The 14668-nt window shown below is 37.6% G+C and overlaps 1 protein-coding gene across 1 annotated transcript in view; it reads right to left on the bottom strand.

Moving 5' to 3' along the window:
* Nucleotides 1-786: 786 nt before the first annotated feature.
* SYT10 (synaptotagmin 10) overlaps nt 787-14668 on the bottom strand; it is a 45157-nt gene continuing 31275 nt past the window's right edge. The window contains exons 6-7 of the mRNA XM_032106743.1: nt 13126-13255; nt 787-12031 (exon numbers count right to left, since the gene is read on the bottom strand). Of these exons, the coding sequence (XP_031962634.1) occupies nt 11960-12031; nt 13126-13255 (202 nt within the window). The 3' untranslated portion in view covers nt 787-11959. The remainder of the gene's footprint in view (nt 12032-13125; nt 13256-14668) is intronic.

The raw sequence follows: 14668 nt of genomic DNA, 5'->3' as shown, positions 1-14668 counted from the left end.
ATATATATCTAATTTCACTTCAGGAGAATTACATAACTCTGCCAAAGGGCAACTGCTTGTATGCTTTTTCTTACCTCAGGGTTTGTAGTATGGAACTTAAGCATCAGATAGAATGGAAATAGATCACATCCAGATGATACTGAGCACTCACAGCCTCATTTTCCTCTTTAAACAGTCCTTGTAAGTGTCAGCAAAGATCTGACGTGCTTGAACCTGCCTAGTGTGGATCATTGTTGCTTCAGAAGTTGTTGTCATTAACACCAATTCAGTTTAAACATAAGTCCTATTCAAATCTGGCTATTTTTTCCATTTAATGGTGTTAAAGTTCTTGTCTGTTTATCTACATGACTGTGCAACTAGAAGAAAGGAAGGTGGAAATTAAGCTTGTGTCTCTTTAGTGAAATACTTCAATATTCTTAAATACTGTAATAATATTAAATTGAATAGTTAATCCATTATTTAAAACATGGTCTAATGACTTTGGAGATTACGGTAAACAATATCATAGCAGGAAATGGAAGATAATGTGAAAAGAATTGCACAAAGTAATAATGGAACTGCTTGATTTAATTGTTTTCACTCAAAGGCACTCTGTCTTGAACCTTGCAAATCTGGTGGCAAAAATATCCTTTGCTTCTTCATAGTGTAGAATTTTAAAGTAACAGTTTCATGAGAAGAAAACACCTTGGATATAAACAGGGCTGCTAAACTGGAGGCCAGTGTAATCCACTGATCTTTATTTACTTTGGAAAGTTTGGTTTTGTAAGAATGACAGAAAAAGGTGAGTAATTTTAATCACTTTATTTCTTGTTCAAAATACATATGAAACAATTAGAATAAAATTATTTCAAATGAATTATTTTATTTTTCTTGTCTTTTTTAAATATAAAATTATCACAAACTGTACACTTCATAACATCTTTTGAGGTTTCATTGTTACATATTTTTTTCAGAACTGACAAATAGATTCACACTTTCTAGAGGATACATTGTAAAAATACTGAAATGTGTTACAGCTCTCAAAGGCTAGTGCAAAAAAAACCCCATTTACTATCAGTAGTACAATTTATGTTGTCAAGTTTCACAAATGGCCATTTAGCGCATACAAAAAGCCAGTAACACAAGTTCCAAAAGTTTTGTTTTCTTGTCTCTATAACGCAGAAGCCAAGGATATTGACTTGAACAATGTCTAGGTATCAAATCACAGACTTCATTTAAAAAGTCACATCATGAACACTGAATAAAGGGTACTAGAACAGTCAGGTATTTAATATTGGATCTTGGTCAGCCAACACCACATAGCAAGAAGAGACAAAATCTTAGAAGAACTTGCAGTTCTTTGTAAGCTACATAGACTTGGCAACATTTCTGATCTAATCATAAAGATTATTTTAAAGGTAGGGAGTTCTGTTAGAGTTTGGGCCAGTTTGGGCCTAATCCAGAACCCTCGTTGTCAGAGCAAAGATGCTTATCCTGACAGTGTGCTGGGTGCTTTCTTTTAAGATTTCAAGATACTAAATATTTAAATATGAGTAGGTTTTTTTAGCTGTCAATATTTCTTATGGCCAGGAACTCCATTTTAACTTCCTACCTTTTGAAGCATACACTCTGGAGAATGCCTTCCCCACAACAAGCATACACTAGGAAAACATGATGTTCTGTGGCTAATTTCTGTTCTCCTCCCCCTGCTTCAGTTTTCATGAGCATTGCACTGAAGCCAGTCAGCTTGAATGCAGCATGGACTACAAGCTTGTGGAAAGGAAGGAGAAGCTTTTGGGACTCCCCTTGTGGTGGCTGGAGGAGCATCTGGCCGGCTCAGAGGAATCAGTGCTGCAGTCCTGCTGCCTGAGGTGGTGGGGACTGGGCAGAGCTGGGCAAGGAAGAGATGCCGTCTGGCTTTGCCTGCTCCCATCCCAGCCATCAGGGCTATACTGGCATGGAGGGAACTGAGATTAACAGGTCAAAAGTTAAAAAATATTTCACATGGTTTGCTGAACAAACACCCTTGTGATGTCCCTCAGAAAGTGGAGAAAGCACAAGTCAGAAGTGCCTCTCCAAATCAGGACGCCAGCAGTACCTACTTCTAGGATAGAAAGCTAGCCATATCCCATCCTTAGACACATGCATTTAAGTCCAACATATCCTACAAAAACCTAAACAGAGAAGAATAGAAAGAATTTAGACCTACACTTGGAAGAAAGAGAAACAAGGAGCAATACTAAATATATATATATACTTTTTTGTTCTATTGAGAAACAGTTTTCTATTTATTTAACAAAATTAAATTTTGTTCAATATATTCTCCATAGAAATATAGACTGAGAAGAAGTGCTTTATATCTGATGTGCAACAGGACTATCTAAAAGTTCCATATGAAAGGTTTAGTCTATACACACACCCTCTGAGCTTCAAAACAAAATGGCATTTTGTGGAAAACTGCAGGCCACCGTTAAAAAGGAAAAATCTGTAAAAATACATCACCTCCATGTCTGACTACATAGACCAGACATTTTTATTTACCAAGTCAGGCAGCTGAGGCTCATCTTTCCTACCAGTATTAGTAAAATCAGCATTTGCAATAATAGCTCATACCCTAGAGATGCACTGAAGTCTTCTAATATAGTCTGAGTTGTCAGAAAGTGACAAAAATTCATGGTGCATGTAAAAGAAATCATTCTGCTTGCCTTGGGCCTGGGTTCATTTCACGAGAGGCTATGAGACATCATCACGCCCAACCTGATGCGGAGTGAACTGAAATCAAGAGCAGTGGTCCTGCTGGATCTCAGCACTGGGCTGTGCTTTGAGAGGAAAGGCCATATTAAAAAGACCTACAGAATGATTTTGCTGGATACATTTAATGGTCTATTGTCATGATATTAAGAAAATATTTTCATTTGAATTAATACAAGAACAATAGGCATATAAAGTAGCAAGTGATTAGCTTGAAAAGAAAGCTTCTTTTGAAAGCGTGCTAGAATTCTTGTATATTAGAAATAAGGTGATGAATAGATTTTTTTAGCAATGCAAAATATATAAATAAATGTGTATTGTTAATACTACACCTTAAGAGGCTGAACTGAATCACTTTTATTGTGCTATATTGTTTCAATAACTATTAAATCTACATTAGATACATTTACCATTTTGTGTTTTTCTTGAGATAGCCCAAAAAAGGAGGTGGAATATTCTAATTCTAGTCAGAAAAAGTCACATAAAAAAGCAAAATGCCTTTTGACAGCACCTTTATATTTTGCTGCCACAGATATTTTTTGCTGAAAGGCTTTTTTACTTTTTTTTTTTGCATCAATATTAGTTCCAGTGCATGAGTATATTGGTACTTTAGTACCACTTTTTGCCCCACTAGAGATGAAATTATAAAGTATGGTCTTAAGAAAAAGTCAATTTTTAACAACAGTATGTGAAAAAAGACAAAAACTCTAAAAGCCATGTTGGTATAATTTGAATGAAATCTCTTTTCTCAGCACAGATTTCTCAGCCCTCTTTGGGTAGGACTGCTCTTCGACTTCACAGACTGCCCTGTGCCTGGAGGGCAGGCAGAATCAGAGCCAGGATTTTAGGGGCTAATCCTCAGAGCTTCTCTGAAACCTGGCTATGACCTACAATTGTTTGTCTGCTACTGGCAAGAAGCTAAAGTGCAATAGTGCCAGGCTCCCTTTCAGAGGAACACAGAAAAGGTCCAGCTGTGCAGATTTCGGTTGCTGGCTAAAATAAAGCTATACTTTCTCATTAGTGATTTTGATTCCCTAGCCCAAAGTTACCTTTGGGGACTAAGAACTGAAAAGGTCGTAGGTTTAAATAAATGAATGAGGTTCTTGTGCTAAAAATTAAGATCATTAAACACTTATAATACATAAAGCTTGAAAGGAATAAATGTAAGGGTGTGAAGTTCTCTTTGGAGAACTCCTTTTCAATTTTCTGTGGTAGCCAAATCTCCACTTACATGAAGAAGAAAGGTACACCCATCCACACACCTATTTGACAAAAATAATAACAGCTGGCAATTCTCTGTCTTGTTCAGCTATGCAGTTATTTCCCTCATAACTATTATTACACAATTAAGCCTCAGAAAACCACGGTAAGGGAAGTAATGGTCCTCTATTGATCACTCTGATTTTTAATAAGAGGCAGCCACTCCCAGGGTGAAACATTCACAGTACACCCCCTCCTATGTGACAATTTAGGACAAAGGAATAAGAATTCATTATTCAGCCAAACCTCCATGAATACGAAGAACAGGAGGAGAAGGGATTTGGCTGGAACCTCAGGACTCTATTCATACACAAAGACCTGTGGTATATTCAGTGAGAAATACACCATAACTATGACTTCAGATTTTTGAGTCATCAGAGAATTAGTGCCTGCAGCAAACTAATGACTTGTCCACCATTGTGAGGTGTTAGCTGAGGCTTGACTTGAATAGAAAACCAGTACCTTGTGTACCACACCAGCATTTCCAGAGGTGTTTCCTATTGGTGATTCAAGCACTCTTTGTCAGAAGCTTTGATAATGTGAAGAGGTGATATTATATAAAAATGCTTTTTCAACTATTAGAAATTTTCCAACCTATCTCAGGTGCAAATAAGTAGGAGGCCATTACAGCATCTAGAGAGGAATGTGTCGGAGTACGTGCAGGAAATGCCCTTTTTTTGCCTCAACTGTGCTGCGAGAAAAAGATAGGGGGGAAGGACATGCCATGAGCAACTACCAGTGTCCTTTGGACTGTGAATCCACTGAGAGCAAGATCTGTGGGAGGTGAGAGTTTTTTTCTTTTAAGAGCAGACTCAGGTTCTAAAACTGGCTCCCACTACCCTCGTGAGCTCGCAAATGGCCCCACAAGATATGAGGTAGGAGAGTCACATCAAAAATCCCTGTCTATTTGGAAGTATTTGTTACACATATATTTTTCTCTATTGAAAAGACTATTCAACCCCCTTTTATACTCTCCACTTTTCCTCTTAACAGTTTTGTTTTGTTTTTTAATTTTTTTCTTTCTAGAGGGCTCTTTTCATACTCTATAGGCTTTCCTCCTGTTCTCTTGTCTCCTGTTCATGGCTCAGATGTCACAAGAGATTTTAAATGTCTTCTTGTTCAGTCCTCTTCACTTCTGATCCTATTATCAGTCTCAACTCATAGCACATCAAAAAAAGCAACTCGACCCTTTTACTCTCTCCTCTTGCAGACTGTTTTTGTGGGAATGTATCTGCTTCACAAAAACATCCAACAGCCTGCAATTTCTCCTGAAATTAACCTAGAAAGTGTCCCAAAAAAGCAGATTCCTTTTTGTCAGTGCTAATTTAAGTGCCTAAAATTCTTGTCTGTGATGTTGACAAGCATTTGTTGGAACATTTCTGATATTTGAAATTACACAAGGCCAGACAACTGGGAATTCTATACCTGCAGGAAAATATTACTTTTTTAATCAGAAGCACAGTATTTCCTTTTTAACCTAAGAGGTCCGAGGATATCAGGTCTTAAATCTGTACCATTATTCTACACAAAAAAGCAACTTCAAGCATGTTCTAGAGCTTTATTTATTGTACAGAAAGTTTTTATTCCCTGCTCTTTTTAAAATTTTATTTTCCTCATGGGTAGATGCATGGATAGATTTACTTTACTTCAGCAGTTTGAATATTTAAGGTATGAAAATATCCCAAAATGTTTAAAAGCCGTCTCTCAAAAACACATATATGCTTGTTTTTTGAGGGAGAAGAAAATTGAATAAAAGGTATGTTGCTGCCATGAAAACATGTTTCTGGCACTCTTGTCTAATCAATGACTTTGTGAGCCCTGAAGTTGTGATGAAATAGCTGTGGCCTCATCCTTTCCTTGGTCTGTCTTCAGTTCTCTTTTTGTGTCAGGCTTCCCAACTTCATCTCTCCAGGGGAGAGGCAGGATATCACATTTCTTTAATTTTTGCTGGGTGTTGGGACACTGTGTCTGTTGTAACTGTGCCAACCCAGGCAGTCTGAATGGATTTGCAACTTTTCTTTTAGGGAGTCTGTGAATACGCCACTTCATTAAAAATAGAATGGTATTTAAATATTTAATCTTAAATAGGCAAACTTAAATATTTCAAATAAATGGAATTGAAAATAACAGTCTATATGCATATTTGTGCTGCCCCAGGCTTTTCCATCCATTAATGGGAGAGCAACCAAGCCTATTTTCCCTCTGAACTACAGTACCAGCTTGCATCTCCAGCCTGCTCAAACTTAAATCTTGTCTGCTCTGAGTCAGAGCTCTTGATCTTTCCTCTGCCTTTTTTCCTATGCCTGTTTGATTTCACCATTTTAGATGAGATGCATTTTTCAGACTGGCTATAGCATCAGTAGAGTCTCCCAGGCCACCAAGATGGACATTAACATTTTATAAAACTCACTTGCTGCTGAGAGACACTCCCCTGCCAAACATTTTCTGCCCATTTTTTCCCTTAAGTAGACTTACAGAACTCACCTAATTCAAGACCAATAGTCAACTCAACATATTGTATTCATAAATTATTACAGAGCAGCTCCACTTTCATCACAGCAGCTCTATGACTTCCTGCAGATCCAACTTCCAGAACACACTGCCTTGATTTATATTTCAGGGAGTCATCATTTCTTTTCCACAGGAGGGAGCTTTGGTATTCTGGCAACCTGTATAACCTGTATTTATATGTATCAGTTATATTTTGACAATGTTGACACTGAGGATCTTCAGTAGCATTGACGTGGATCAGCAACACAGGCTTAGCCACAGAGTGCTGTAAGAAATGTCCTCCCTTGGATCAGCAGGGCACAAACACTTGTCCTTAGTACCAACAAAGTGAATAGTCCCCATGGTGGCACAGTACCAAATTGATTTTTCCTGTCCTGCAAATTTAACATGCTTTGTGCCCTTCCAGATGACTGAGTCCCATGTAACACGAGTCATGGTCTACACTTGGCTGGAAAAAAATTCACATGGCAATACCAGAGGCATTCTCCTCTCTGAGCCTGTAAAGAGGTTTCCCAGCAACAGCAACATTGTAGAGGTACTATCAGATAAAACATAAAATCACAGCCCTGAGCACCTGCTATCATCAAGCATCCCTTACCACTCAGCACAAGATTGAAGGTGTTAGTTCCATTCTCCTGACCAGATTCCCCTGTGAAATTTAAATCCCACCTGCAGCTTCACTTTCTCTTAGATTTCTAGCTCTTGGTTTCCTGTGCACTGTTAAAAAACTGCCAGCTTCCAGGGTTAAGGAAAAGGGAAAGTGTGCAGGAGATATTATTCACCTGGATGAGTAAACAAAAGACACTTTTTGAAGTTAAGGTTTTATTTGCCTCGGAAAAGGCAAATGGCTGTGATCAGCACCTCAATTAACTCCTATGCCTAATGCTTATGCTTTTTCAGGAATGTGCTCCTTTTGTGCTGTTTTACAGCAGAGAAAAAAAGGACAAGTGATAAAACTACTGAAATTATTATCAGTTTCAGGAGGAAGGTTTCCATTTCAGAGCACTTGCTGTTGCAGTGAACAACTTTGTGTCTACACAATTTCCTTGGTCTTTCCTTGGTCTTTCCTAATTCTGTGGTCACCTCTGTGCCATGATTTAGCTGTTTTCAGAGAGCTCAGTTTAGACTGGCAAGCCTCAGAAGCTAAATGAAGGAGAATCTCGAGTTAAACTGAGTCTCTGCTGTGGTGTGAGTGAGAGAGAAAATGTCCCATCAAATCATGCATTTGTATTTCTGATATATATGGTATATTTTATCCATATTTTGGATGGTCCAATACATATTGCATGAACTTTGTCCAGAAGTCTCCTCCCTGTCTGATTAACTTACACGTCATATTTTAATGCTTACAGAATTTTCAAGCATGTTCATTTGTATGAAATAACATCATAGGAACCTTTCAGGTCAAGGAACTGTCACTCAGTACAGATTTGTGTTTATCATGAACTGAAATGTATTTCTGATTAGGTGTGGGTGTTCTGTTGTAACAGAAGTGCTAAATAATAGCGATTGTACATCCAGCCAGTGCAAGTACTTGTATGTGCAAACCTGGGTTTTTGCGTGGTTGAATAAGGTGATTTTCAAATTTTGCAGGCACATTTATGGATCTCTGAAAAATTTTACATTTTCAGCAGAAGAAGAACTCTATTACTGAGTTCTGAAATACTCTTCTTTTAAATGTTTGCTCACTCAAAAATTACAGTCAAATGATTTCGGGTGTATAAAGCCTATTAAATTAATGGAGTATAATAAAAAGTTAATACATATAAAAGTTTATAAAAAAGAGATAGCAAAATAATCTTGGAACTAGACTGTCATGTATATGTTGTACGTCATCATGTTAAAAATTTTTAAAAAGATTACATTGAATCCAATTAAAAAACTGAGAAAGAGGAGAAAAGGATGGGTTAAATGAGCCTTTTAACTAAATTTTTTCTTAATGTTGCTCCAAAAATGCATCCACAGAAAGAAATTAGGTAAGTAATTGCTTTTCCCCTTAAAAAAAATCAACCCAATGAAAACAGTTATTGTTAGTTCAATATTTTCTTCAAAAATATTGAATGTGGTGCTGATTCTTTAAGAAAAATATATAGTTTTTTTACTTAAACATAAGAAGTCAAAGGAATTCCATTTATAGAAGAGGAAATTTTGCAGGGGAAGTTCCTGGCCACTTTGTCTTTGGCCAATATTCATATTCCTAAGCCCAGCATAGAAAAAAGATGGTGGGGAAAGAGCTCATTGCTTGCTGGGAGGGCGAGGAGAAGAGCCATGTCAGCAGAACTGTATGGTTCTGGGCTGCAAAGCTGAGGCCATGGAGTGCTGCACATGACTTAAATCTTCTTGAGCTTGTGCTCACCTGTGCAGTGTGAAAGTATTAAAAAAAGCTAGGCTGTGCAAAATACAATTCTTGTTAAGTACTGGTGCTGTTTCCAGTAAACTGCTTCAAGAAAAATAACTCAGGCCTTTAGGAAATGAAATTTTTTAACTGTTGTAGAAGTACTACAATATATTTTACACCAGCCTTTTGCCACATTTGTTTCTTCCCAAATTATGCTAATGTATGAGATATGGGAGAAATGTAGATAAGCAGGGAAAAAAATCAGGATGGAAGCAGGGAACTTGCAACTTCTTCAAATTAAAATATCTAAAATTCCTAAATAAAGATATACATTGAGCAACCTATTCCTTGACTTAAACTGTGCTAAGCTCTTCCTTGGTGCTTCTGTGATGTCATTGAGAGTAACTTGTGAGCCAGGCCCTAGAGCTGATGGATGGGTTATATACTAAGTACATATCCTGTCCCTTGAGATGGCTAAAGAAACAATGGGGAAAAAAAATATTTTTTGCTAATTCTATTAATCACTGCTAAGGGAATAAGTATAATTAATTAGGGGATCATTTTTGAAGTTAGACATCCTGATGATTTTGCAGCCTGATTTCTCCTAGATGCAGAGCACCCATCCATCAAGTTTAGACACTGAAGTCATTCACTATTGTTACTAACAATACCAAAAGTAACACAACAAGGGGGCATAAACTGAGCCTTTGGTATTTGACAACAATTAAAATTTAAGAAAATGAATCTCAAAATACCTTACTACCTATGATGAAACATACAGGATACTCATAGAGAACAATAAAATAGGTAAAAATACGTTGCTCATTGCTGAACACCTATGCTACATTTGATCGTGAATTTGTTCGCTTTTTGGATATTAGGTGCAAAAAAGTGCAAAGAATATTTAGTTAACTGTTACAGTACCACATTACAAAAAGTATTTTCTAGGCCACAAAGGCCACTGCAGATATAATTTATATTAAGATAAATGTATACATAAAATAGTTTTTCAATCTCCACATATATATACATATATATCTGTTTCTATATCAGCCTTGCGGAATCACGTTGAAAATGATCTAGGCCACAGAATTTTGTTAGGATAATAATGATGGGAGGAAAAAAAACCTCACAGAGGAGAGTTTGTTCTCCTATTAAAAAAATTACTCATCCAGAGCAAATGGAGGAATGAAATTCTGCAAGGCTGCTCTGTATTTATGGTGATGAAAATACAATCTTAAGCAGGGAGGATCAGTGTTCAGCATTACCAATCCTCTCTGGGAGAAACCATTTCTGCCTAGAGGCTATGAATTACAACCTGAAACAGGCATTCAGAAACTTGGGCTGGAGCCTTTTCTTTTTTCCCCTTTTCCCCTTTTTTCTTTCTTTCTTTTTTTTTTAATTTTTAATTTTTAAACACTGTCTGAAAGATTGATTTTTATATTTATTTGCTTGCTTGCTGTGTTCATAGGCACAGGAGCCAAGGTATAAAATCTACCCCCTTTTTTGACTTAGATACACCTGTAGTGTTAAGACCAGCCCTGCTAGCTTTCCTGGAGCAGTTAAGACACTTCCAGGCATGTTTGACTGTTTTAGAGATTAGTCAGTGGCAAGGAGGGACTGGATCTTCAGGAACATATTCTGTGCCAACCAGGCTAAACCAACCCAAAATGGTTCTTCAGAAGTTTGCGAAAATGACCTTTTGCCTTCATATCTAGATTAATTCTCAAAATTTCTTTCATTATCCTAAATCAATCTTCCACTGACATTTTTCTCCTGCATGATACTTCTGCAAAAATGCTGTCTTGGAAAAAACATGGTCTCCTAATTTTTCTTTATATATATTGTAAAGATACAAAAAGTGCCACCACCACAACTTTTTTGTGATTGCAGTCCAGGTTTCAAAACGTCAGACCCAATCATGCAGTCTTTGCTACACTCTTCACAGAAAGAAAGAAAAAAAAAAAAAGGAAAAGAGAAAGTAATTATCTTATTTATCTGATTGAGGTAAACTGCAGTGTTTAGAGACAAATCCATGAAATATTATGTAGTTCTCTTCTAGTTTTTAAATCATCTGACAACAACCAATAGTTTTTTGCATTTGCTGTCACTGTGTATTCTAATAGATGAGTTAACTTGCTTGTAAAATAGCCACATTTCAATTTCTTTCTTCATGAACTGACAGAAAACACATCTCAAATTCATATTTAGCATATATGTCTAGAGGCATCCAGCCAGCAACCAGAAACTAAATTCCATGTGTGCTGTGCACTCAGTCAAAATAACTTCAAAGAAATCTAAGTCTGTCACATTAAATCAAGAATCACAAAAATGTTGTAGGTAACTGCAATATTTGGTCAATTTTCTGAAGAGATAAATCACATAAAATAAATTCCTTTACTTCTGAGCATTGTCTCCTCTGCAGTTTGACTTGTGTAGAGACGCAGCTGTCATCATGGGTGCTGGAAGGTTATAACTGCATAGATCCAGTTCTCATACCTGTTCCATAAGGGCTGGACTAAAACCTATTGAAGTCAGTAGATCCTTCTCATTGCCTTCAGTGGACTTTAAATCAGCATTTCCTCCCTGCCCAAGGAATGAACTGATTTTCCAGATACTCAAAACATGACAACAGTTGGTTTTTTTTCATGCAACATTCAGTTTGAAGTGCTATCTTGCAAAGTCATAGAGGATTTAGTGCAATTTAGAAGAAATTGACTACATGAGCTGTATATGACTATTTGCTCTCCCTCAAAAGAATTAGGTGTTAAAAGCTGCAGTAGTTTTGAATTGCTTAAGGGATCTTTTTGTTTGATTTCTTTGCCTATGAAAAGATATAGGTCCCGTCAAAACACTGCTTGAATATGACACTGGATATATGCCAGAGATAAAACAGGTGAATGAATTTGCACGAGGCAGGGTTGTATTTGACTCGAGTCAACTTCATTCATACATTAACAAATTATTATAAACTGTCATATAAGACTTGGAATAGGAAAAATGTATTTTGATAAAAAAATATGGATACAGTTCATCTGCGGAAGCCAAACCTTCTGTTTATGTAGATGTGAGCTATGAGGGAGCTTTGGCCACTGACCATGATGAATCCTCTCCTGCTCCCTAGGGTGTAAGCGGTGGTTTGGGTGAGGAACAGGATCCCTGGCTATCAAAACTCGTTGCTCGGCCAGGTAGCTGCAAGAAAAGTGTTATTTTTACAAATGTCATCATACCTGACTGTGCATCATGCTCTTTGCAGAGGATGAGAGACTCCCTCAAAAAAGAATCCAAACCACATCTAGACCCTTTCTAGTCTCTGGATCAAAGTCTCTGGTATCAAAGTCTCCAGCAGAACTAATAATGGAAAGAAAACCTCCTAAGTGACCTTCTTAAAATGCCTCTGGGTTGTTTCACAGGACTGGGTTTATTTCACCAACAGTGGCGTTACCTCTGTCTCCAAACTTACGTAAACCAGACAGAGCCATGAATCTCTAAAAGACACTTCACTGCTGCTTTGACTCAGTTTCCTTGCCCCCACACTCTTGGTGTTTTACTGAAGCCTTGATGTTATGCTTTTTCTACCTGCCACAGGACATGTTGTGCAGCCATGTGCTACAGAATTGGGAAATCAAATGCCTCAGGCAGCAACTCATTTTTCTCCAGATGTTGCTTTTGTGATGGGCTAAACAGTGCCTCTGTGTCCCTACTGCATCCTAAGCCTTCAATATGTATCTTTCTGAGGCCAAAGCTGTGAGGATTTTGTGTACAGAACACCAACAATATGTGGCCACAGCAGATCGAAGAGGGAGTCCAGCCCTGGGAACTTGTAGATATAATCACCCCAACATCTGAATAAGCTTCCCGTAAGCGTTTGTTGAATAACTCTGGAGGGAGCTGCTGGTATGTTGCCACAATTTAGCCTAATTTGCAGGCCAGTTCCAGATTAATGTTTTAGCAACAGCAGTTTATGCCAAAGATTTTTGAATAGGAAATGATTGCTTTTGAAATTTTTGCAAATGATCTCTTCTAAGTAGCTGTAAGCTCTTTATCATAATATCTGGAAATGTTAAATGTCTAAAAGTACTCTTACAATGCTGTCAGAGCATCATGGAAACTGCTGAAAAGGCTCTTTTAAGTGATTCATAAACCCATGCAACTAGATTTAGGTTGTGCTAATGATCTTGTACCTGATCTATAGGTGCTGCACTGATTTTTGTGATTCTCAGAAGCCCATAAATGTGAGGGACAAAAATATTCAAAGTAAAGGAGAAAATTTTGCTACTTCTTACCTCTACTAGAGGATGCCAGTGAGTTATTGGTTTACGTGGGTAAGCCAGCATTTCATTCCAGTGATCTCTTCCAAGCCCTTCAGCATCAATTCCTGTCCGACATACTCCAATGACCTCATTGTGCCCTACTCTGAGAATTGTAGAGAGACAGAATTTATTTTTAATAAAAAATAGTTTTAATAACCTCTGATATACAGTCCTGTTTACCGGTTTAGCGTGGCACAGAATACATGACCAAAGTTTTCACATCATTTATTGCAGATATTAGTTTTAATGGTAGTATCGTAATATTCAATTCTGTAATGGTAACATCAAAAACCTCCAGCCACTACCAGAGTGCTTCTAGCAGCTATAAAAATAGCAATGAAAACACAACCCTTGCCATTAAAAGGTTACAACCCATAAGACACAAGGACAGAAAAGGACCATAATACACAAAGTTATCTGAAGGAGAACATGCTTGAATTTTGTGGGAGAAGAAGGCGAAGGAAAGTGCTGGGGAATACATTTCCTGCTGCAAATCCCTTAGATGTCATTTCATAAACTATTTCTCAGCTCTAGCTGTTGTTATCTTTGGAAGTTCAGTCAAAAATGTGAAAGGTAAGAGTCATAGATGTAATATGCTATACCTTAACACTTCATGTATGTGTGCCATAAACTTGTTGAGGGACCCCAAAAAGTAATTTTCTGTACCTTGAATCTATGTACCTTATAATAATGCTATCCAATTTTCCCTAGTGTGTGCTGAGAAAGGAAGAGCTGAGGAGGACTGAAAGTGTGCAAGTTGCTGTGCTCCTTCCCTGCTAATGGCACCACAGTGCCATTTCATGTCTGACTGAGAAAGCCTTCCTGGCAGAACTTGGAGAGCAGCCAGAAATCTGATGGCAAGGGAAAACAATCTGAAGGGTGATGTTACTTAGTTGGACTTTCACTGTTTATTTGCCCTGCAATCTCAAGAGCTCATTATTAATAGCATTTGAATGAGGCAAACTTGGCTCGAGCAGGATTCTGTCAGTCACTGTCTTGTTCAACCGGCAGTCCTTGAGCCACTCTAGGCAGACTCTCTTCTTGTCAATTCTCCATGAAGCCATAGATAATTGGGACTTAGACACGTTATCAGTGAGGGCTGAACCCAAAGGTTACATGTTGAAGGTTACATATTGAAAGGTTATTTTACTGAATCAACCGAAGAATTAATTACAAACTAATTCAATGAGGTAATTAGCATCTAATTCCTTTTCAGTCATTCAAATTTTCTTTAGTTTCAAATGCCTGCTATTTAAATAAAAATTAGAGGTGTGAAGAGCTTTTTTAAGCTGGAGGACATACCTGATTTATAAAGCTTTTACGCAGTCCAGCCACCAGATATCGACAAGAATGTACGCCAGTGCTAGTGGCCCAAAAGAAGATTGAGCCATATTTCTTCCTCATTCCAGTTATGTACGATGCAGGTAAGTTGCCATGTGCTCTAAAAGGTGTGGGAACTTTAAACCTCTTCAGGAAGAGGTCCCAAGGCTTTATGTTTTGTGACACTGAAGCTGCT

The sequence above is a fragment of the Corvus moneduloides genome, chromosome 4 (genome assembly GCF_009650955.1).
Source record: "Corvus moneduloides isolate bCorMon1 chromosome 4, bCorMon1.pri, whole genome shotgun sequence".
NCBI classification, from domain to species: domain Eukaryota; kingdom Metazoa; phylum Chordata; class Aves; order Passeriformes; family Corvidae; genus Corvus; species Corvus moneduloides.
Note: the sequence above shows the minus strand (reverse complement) of the source record. Positions and strands in the feature narration are given on the sequence as shown.